General features: G+C 37.4%; 1 protein-coding gene across 1 annotated transcript in view; it reads right to left on the bottom strand.

Moving 5' to 3' along the window:
- PKHD1 (PKHD1 ciliary IPT domain containing fibrocystin/polyductin) overlaps positions 1–8,722 on the bottom strand; it is a 774,619-nt gene that overhangs the window by 206,378 nt on the left and 559,519 nt on the right. Inside the window, exons 55-56 of the mRNA XM_007936280.1 lie at positions 4,212–4,366; positions 2,347–2,499 (exon numbers count right to left, since the gene is read on the bottom strand). Of these exons, the coding sequence (XP_007934471.1) occupies positions 2,347–2,499; positions 4,212–4,366 (308 nt within the window). The remainder of the gene's footprint in view (positions 1–2,346; positions 2,500–4,211; positions 4,367–8,722) is intronic.

The following is an 8,722-nucleotide window of genomic DNA, read 5'->3' as shown; positions in this document are numbered from 1 at the left end:
AAGTAACAAATAGCTGAAAGGGCTGTCAAAATTGTATCTGTGAAATTTTGGTATAAAGGATACCAAATGCAAAAGTAAATCTACTCATAAATAGCTTATTTTCTAGAACTATAGCTAGGTCTAGAATTTATATCAAGGTAATATATTAGTATTATAGTCATTAGTGTTTTTTATGTCATATTTGCTTGGTTATAATCCATAAGTTTAAATTATACAAGAACTTTTTAGTTGTGTGAATGTTAAGCAATGATTGAAAACTAATTTTAAGCATTAAAATGAAGAATCAAGCAATAATTTTGTCCACACATCTTTTTGTTCATACTTTTCCTTTGAAAATCATAACTCTGAATAACTTTCTAGCAAGCTGAGTGCAACTTGCTGGATGTTATTGGTCAGAGAAGAAGAAGGACAGTCCTCAAAGATAAAACTTGGAATTGTAAAGTCCAGGCCTGCTTTTCTGGCCTGTAACCATTCAACACCTATAGCTGGCACCCTTGATCCACACCTGCACATCTACCCTCATGTAGGCTCTGGAGTTTTGGAACACAGATTAAATCCTAGAACAGAAAAAGGACATCAGTGGAAAAACTGGTGGAATCCAAGTATGGATTACTACTATTATATGCATTATGTAGTATATGTATTATTCCAAAACTAAAAATTTATTTTAAAAATTCATAAGGCTTTGGAGTAATCCTGAATTTGAATCTTATCTCTGCCTTACCCACCAGACACTCTACAGGACAGAGATGAGACAGTCTGCTTCCATAAAGATTTATAGCCTTGGAACCCTTTGGGCACTTCTACTCAGTCCTGTAGGGTTACTATGAGTTGGAATCGACTCCCTGGCAGTGGAATTGGGTTTAGTTTCATTCATTTTATTCATTCACACTTACTGAGCACCTTATTACTCAGCAGGCACCATGCTAGAAAAAGAGGTAAAAACCCCAACCTGATCCTCAAGAAGCTCACATACTCATGAAGAAGTTACACAAATAAACTGACAATTTTATTACAGATTCCATTCCCTATCTACCAAAGTGAGTACAAAAATCTCTCTCTTACAAGAATACTGAAGATTAAGTGAGATAATAATGTATGCAAGATAGCACTGTTCCTAGTCCATAAGAAGCATTCAGTATAGGCCCTTTCCCTTCCCCTGCAAAGATTTAAGCAGCCCCAGATGAGCAATGTCAGAACTTCAGGATCAAGTTAATCATGCTGTTGGTTCAGCTCTGGCTTGGTGCACATCACTACAAATTGGCTGTTCTGTTCCTATAACCATGTTCCAGCTTGGTGTGCAATTTCAGGTACCTGGGACCCTGTCTTGATCTCTTCTCCCTCACAAACTGCAGGATGGCTTCATTGCTACAGAACCAGGACCAAGTTTTTATCTCTGTCTTTTAGAACAGGATCTCTCAATCTTGCCACTATCGAGAGGCCATTTATTGTGGGAGAGGTCCTGTGCAAGGGAGAATGTTTAGCAGTACCCTACTAGATGCAAATGTTGTCTGGGGGATAAAATTGCCATTTTGGGGAATTTATGGAAGTACAAATTATTGTGAGAGAGCTCATCTAAGAACTAGAAATTCTGAACTTTTGATTTAAGGTCCAAACATGGCCCTTTACCAAACTAGAGAAATAGATATGCAAAGAAACGTGTTTCATACTCAATATATATGGAAATAGATCCTTTATTCCAGGCCTTTTCAGAGTCTTTATGATATTCATGTAGAGAATGATATTCTAAGATGGAGCTAGAGTGTGAAGCCTTTTTCAAACTTATTTGATAAGGAAACAACTTTAGAATAATATATAAAGACCCTAAGTTTAAGAAAAAAGGTCCTAATCAAATAATTTTGTGGCGTTCTAAAAGGGATAAAACTGGAGAGAAATGAGAGAGATTAAACTGATCCTTAAAGCAGTCTAGAATATGGAAATCATTCTTATTTAAATTTATGCTATTAATTTATAGCATGGCTAATGCCTGCCATCAGATATACCATACTACTGGGAAAGAGTAATAGAAATTCAGGAAAGAGATAAAATTCAAGTGGTCATTAAATCATCTATAATTTCAAAGCAGAGGAAATTTCACATCTGCTGAAGATGTTTTCTTGGAGGTGAAAATGTGCATATGTGCTGATCACTAACAAATTATTTTAACATTACACTGATAATTAAGCACAGATCAGGACTAAAAATTCATAGCATCTCAGAGCCCAAAGGAGCCATCTCATTCAGACATTTGGTTTTAGAAATGAAAAGTCCGCATTTGGAACTTCTGACTGTTCCAGATGAACAGGCTCCAATTGGTAAAGCTTAGCAACTTACAATTTCATTTACCTGAAAATTCTTCTCTGCCTGGCTTCCTAAAGGGGCCCACAAGTATTCTCCCCCTACATGGTGTATCACACTGGATCTGTATATTTCGGGTCAAAAGCCCAACCTCAGCAGCCAAATGAATGTATTGGCCATCTTCCACAATGTGTACACTTCCTGGAAAGAAAAAAATGTTAAAAACCTATTTCAGAAACCGCCAGCTGGGGACCCAGAAAACTTGATAAATGAAAACATTCCTTTCCTTTGGAAGTCCTACTAACATTAAGGTCTGCTTTTCCTCGGGCATTCTCCACAAATGTCAGATGAGAAATGAAAAGCCTGTTCACTTGTCTCTCTTTGGGATCAGAGTGAGAGTGTGTGAGCAAAAATTCATTTCTTCGCAATAATAGTGGGTCCTGGGACAGGCCACTAGTGCTTTAAGTCAGGGCAGACCCAGTCAATTAGCAGGGTCACCAACCTCCTTATTAAATACATCAGCATGAAGCTCAGTGTTAGAGGTCTTCATTGTCCATAGATGTCTTTCATGGGAAAAAGGAGTCCCAGGTGAACTAGGGTAGTGAGAATGCCAATGCAATAACGTATAAGAGGAAAAGGACAAAGAGAAACAGCACCAAGCAGCAGTAGCAGCAGGGTCCTCTCACAGTGGGCCTTAAACTCAGTACCTCTAAACAAGTGTCCTCAGTAGTGAGAACTGTATTAGTCCACTGTTTTGTTTGATTGGTGCCAGAGGTTGAATGGGAACAAAGGAAAACTCTGAATAAAGAAACAAGATATACATTTTTAAAAAATAACATTATCCTTGGAGTTATGACTTAGAAATAGGTCTGGGTATCTTCTGTTGACAACATGCTGTCTTACCCCTTTATTTCCATGTCTTGCTACTTATTAGCTATATTTCCTGGGTCAGATTTAGATTGAACCAGGAAGAGGTCTGGGTATCTTCTGTTGACAACATGTTGTCTTACCCCTTTATTTCCATGTCTTGCTACTTATTAGTTATATTTCCTGGGTCAGATTTAGACTGAACCAGGAAGCTGACAATTATTTATTACTTACATGCAAAACATTTTAAACTGTGTATAGCAAAAAAAAAAAACAAACCAAAGTCACTCCTGTCGAGTCATTTGCAACTCATAGTGACCTCTCCTTGGGTTTCCGAGGCAGTATTGCTACAGAAGTAGATTGCCCAATGTTCCTCCTGAGGAGTGGCTGGTGGGTTTGAACCTCCAGCCTTCTGGTTAGTAGTCAAATGCCCTAGGCACTATGCCACCAGAGCTCAACTGTGTATAGTATATAAAAATACTTAGGTTTTTTTTTTTTTTTTTTTAAGAAAAATGGATTTGCCTTTTTTTGTGAGGGAGGGTAGTCAAAGCAATAGTAATTGTCAATACATAAAATATACTTATGTCAGGAGGACATAGAACACATGTCTAAGTATGTCAGAAGGACATAGAACACATGTCTAAGTATGGAAAACAAGTCATTATTTATAATAACTACCACATTCTAAATGATTGCTTGATTCAACTGGGCAGGAAATGAACTGGAAATTTAGCACTTAGGAGTTTTATTCTGACTTAGCCATGCAACTATTCAATGATCTTGAACAAGACTCCCACTCTTCAGCTTTGACACTTACCATTATAAATAAAAAGCAAAAAGTCCCCTCACTGTAAGAATTCTTTAAAAATTAAGCAATAAAATTAATGAAGTAATAGAGATAAAGCCTTCCTGGATAAGTCTAGGGCAGCAATAAGGTATCATCCATCCTCTGTGAATGGCAATCAGATCCAAAGTTCCTCAGCAGATTGCTGAACTCATTCTTCCTCACTCACTCACTTCCTGTAACCAACAAACCAAAGCTTTACCAATATGCCGGTGTTTGAGATGTCCTTGGATCCTAATGTGGTGGTCTCTGACTTCTTTCACAGTGAGGACCTCTGCTTCATGAGGCTCATAAGAGGAGGAGCTAAGAATGATTTTGTCATGGGGCCGCCAATCCACTGTATCCTGCACTATAATTCTGTAAAAGCATAAAGATGGTATCAAATATACTGATAGTACAACACAGATGACCTACCAACTCCACAGAGAGAAATGGACATCCACCATGGCAAAGAATTTCCATGAGGGAATTAAAATAGGCATGACAAAGGAAAAGAGCTTTTGGGAAAGGATTAATTCTAGTGGAATCAGTTCTGATTGATAAGTACATACATTACAGACATAGCAGTGATATTCCATGGCCACGAAATACAAGGCAAAAGTTACAAGGTATGCACCTTATACTCATGATTTCCTAGAACAGCAATCTTTCTCCTTGATTGGGAAACGGTTTAAACAATCAATGTATCTTAGAAGGGATCTTTTCTCAAACTCGCTGAAGACCTAAAGCATCAATTTTTTTTTTTAAATTATCATGGTTTAAGGCTCATACCTCTAGAGTATTGATCCAGTTGCAAATCTAGAGATGCGATTTACTAACTTTGTGACCTACAGAAGTCACTTAGCTAATCTGATTTTCATATCCTCATCTGAAAAGTGATAATATTTAAACTTTTCCTCAAACCTCCCAGTGTTATCATGGGGACTAAAAGCTACACATGCCTTGAGTGAGCTGTGTTCCAAGCCTTGTGCTTTCACTACATTACAAAACAATGAAGGTCTTAATGGTTGTTTTTTGTTTTTCATTAAACTCACATTTAATAAAATATCTGTTCAGTGCTTCAGTGCTGTCTAGCACTCCCTACTGAATATGACTGCTTTCTTCTCCACTCATTGTCATTCCACAACATGTTTATTTTAATTCCTGCCTTTTCAACTAATGCCCAAATTTTAGCAAGTTCTCACAATACATTCTCCTCTACCAGTAAATATTCATCCAGGCAACAGGGTCCGTGTGAAGACCATTCAATGGCATAGTTATATTGATTGAAGAACAGACATGTACTGGGCATTACATAGATATTAGAAATGTGATGTCAAATAAAGCATATGCCATTTGCATTTTTAAAACAGCTTAGATTTTGGGTAGTAGGTGTCCTTGAAGACGTACATGAGGGGTTCACAAATGTTTAGCATAAAGTATTAACACTGAATAAAGAAACAAATAAAGGAAGTTATTCATGGGCCAATGGTATGAATCTGTCATTAATCAAATATTGTGATTAATTCAAATCTCAGACTAAAAAAGCAGACAGAGAGAGAGAAAAAGAGAGAGACATGGAGAGAACCCTAGAGAGAGAAATCCAAGTAAACTGAAAGCCTTGACAAACTTTAATCTTTTCTTCATTTACCATGATGGTGCTTACTGGTCTAGCTGTGATGATTTTTATTTACTTTATATCATGGTGTAATTCATACTGAAGGCTGTAGTCTTTGTTCTTCATCAGTAAGTGCTTCAAGTGTTCTTCACTTTAAGCAAGCAGATTGTGTTATCTATATATCTCAGGTTGTTAGATTCTTCTCTTAATCCTGATGTCGTGTTGTTCTTCACATAGTCCGCTTCTCAGATTATTTGCCCAGCATAAAGAATGAGTAAGTATAGTAGAAGGATACAATCCTGACATAATATCTCCTGATTTTGAAACACGTAGCTTCCCCTTGTTCCATATGTACAACTGCCTCTTGATCTATTTATGTGCAGGTTCCTCATGAGCACAATTATATGTTCTGGAATTCCCATTCTTCACAATGTTATCCATAACTTATTATGATCCACCCACTGGAAAACCTTTCATAGTCAATAAAACAGGTAAACATTTATCTGGTATTCTCTGCTTTCAGCCAAGTTCTATCTGACATCAGCAATGATATCCCTCATTCAACATTCTCTTCTTAACCCAACTTAAATTTCTGGCAGTTCCCTGTTGATGTACTGCTACAACTCTTTTAAAATTACTTTTAGCAAAATTTTACTTGTGATGTTAGTGATATTTTTAAATAATTTCCACATTATCTTGGATCACTTTTCTTTAGAATGGGCATGAATATGGATCTCTTCCAATTGTTTGGCCAAGTAGTTTGCACAAATTAGTGAGTACAACCAGCATCACAAGCATTTGTTAAAACATCTCAATAGGTATTACGTCAACTGCAGAAGCCTTGTTTTTCACCAATGTCTTCAGTGCAACTTGAAAATTTTCCTTTACTATCATCAGCTCTTGGTCATATGCTATCTCCTGAAATGGTTGAACATTTTTGATACAGTGACTCTGTGTATTCCTTCCATCTTCCTTTGAAGCTTCCTGCACTGCTCAATATTTTATGCATGGAAACCTTCAATTATGCAACTAAAGGCTTAAATTTTTTCTTCAATTCTTTCAACTTGAGAAGTGCCAAGTGTGGTCTTCTCTTTTGATTTTCTAATTCCAAGTCTTTGCACATTTCATTATACTACTTTACTCTGTCTTCTCAAGCTGCCCTTCTGCTCAGCTCTTTCATTTCATCAATTCTTCCATTCTCTTTAGCTATTCTCCATTCAAGAGCAAGTTTCAGGGTCTCTTCTGACATCCATTTAGGTCTTTTCTTCTTTTCTTGTCTTTTCAATGTCTTTTGCTTTCTTCATATATGGTGTCCTTGATGTCATCCCACAACTTGACTGGTCTTCTGTCATTCATGTTCAATGCACCAAATCTATTCTTCAGATGGTCTCTTAATTCTGGTGGGATATATGCAAGTTGTATTTTGGGTCTTGTGGACTTATTTTAATTTTAATTTCCTTCAGCTTCAACTGAAACATGCACAGGAGCAATTGATGATCTGTTCCACAGTTGGCCCCAGGCCTTGTTCTGCCTGATGATATTAAGCATCTCCATAGTCTTTTTCCACAGATGCAGTCAATTGGATTCCTGTGTATTCCATTTGGTTAGGTCCACCTATATAGTCATCATTTATGTTTTTGCAATACATAAGTCATTAGTCTTACAAAATTCTATCATTCAATCTCTGGAATCATTTCTATCACAAAGGTCTTATTTACTAACTACCAATGCTGCTTCTTTGTTTATAACTTTCCCATTCCAATGACCCATAATTACCAATGCATCTTGATTGCATGTTTGGTCAATTTCAAACTGTAGAAATTGGCAAACATCTTCAATTTCTTCATCTTTGACTTTAATGTTTTGTATGTAAACTTGAATAATAGTAATATTAACTGGTCTTCCTTTGTAAGCATATAAATATTATCCTATCACTGACAGCATTGTACTTTAAGATAGATCTTGAATATTCTTTTTGACTATGAATGAGACATTGCTCCTCTTCAATTTGTCATTCCTAGCATCAGAAGGAAGGTTAGGCAATCTACTTCCATAGTGATAACCACCTCAGAAATCAAAGGAGGGGTCACTATGAGTCAGATCCAACTCCACGACAGTGGTTACATCGTTATTGTGTTTAGCATAGTAGACCAAATAATTGTGTGATCAAAACAGCCAGTACCAGTCCATTTCAATTCACTAATGCCTAGAATATCAATCTTTATGCATTACATTTCATTTTGACAACTTCCAATTTTCTTAGATTCACTTTGTATATTCCACATTCCAATTATTAATGGACTTCTACAGCTGCTTTCCATTTTGAGTCATGCCACATCAGCAAATGAAGATCCCCAAACACATATTCCATTCACTTCATTAAGGTCAACTCTAATTTGAGGAGCTACTCTTCCCTAATCATATTGAAGGACACTCAAGTGCCCTTCAACCTGAAGAGCTCATCTTCTGGCACTATATCAGACAATGTTTCCAGGCTATTCATAAGGTTTTCAGTGGTCAGTCTTCTCAGAAGTGGACTGCTATATCTTTCTTCCTAGTCTGTCTTAGTCAGGATGTCCTGTCTTCCATGTGTGACTCTTCTGGTATTTGAAATACTGGTGGCATATCTCCCACCATCACAGCAACTACATAAGCAACTACAATACAACTGTACAATACAGGAAAGTATTTAAAATACTGGTGGCAGGGAGTTCCTGCAAGATGGTGGAGTAGGCAGAAGGACTGCACAGACCCTCTTCAACAAAGAAAAGGGAAACCAATTAACACAGACACAGAAGATAATCTTGGACCGCTGATCCTTGAAGGGAACGATACAGAAGTAGCCTAAACCCCAACTAGCAGAAGAATTTGCGTGAAAATACCAAAAAGGGAGACATACGGAGCTGCAGTCTGGCAGGGATCTGAGCGCCCCTGACAGCACAAACGATGTGGACATTCCCAATTGGTGGTAGGAACTAAAAATTAAACTAAAAATCACCCTGCTAGCCAGGGACTGCACGGATTGTGCACGGTGGCTGGGGAACAAACAGAGAAGGTGAAGAGAAAGGTGGGCTGAGCTCCGGACTTTTGCCGGTCTGGAGGATGCCGCCATTTTG

The sequence above is a fragment of the Orycteropus afer genome, unplaced genomic scaffold (genome assembly GCF_000298275.1).
Source record: "Orycteropus afer afer isolate SDZICR_OR568_19922 unplaced genomic scaffold, OryAfe1.0 scaffold00034, whole genome shotgun sequence".
In the NCBI taxonomy this organism is placed as follows: Eukaryota; Metazoa; Chordata; class Mammalia; order Tubulidentata; family Orycteropodidae; genus Orycteropus; species Orycteropus afer.
This window is presented reverse-complemented; position numbering and strand designations above follow the sequence as displayed.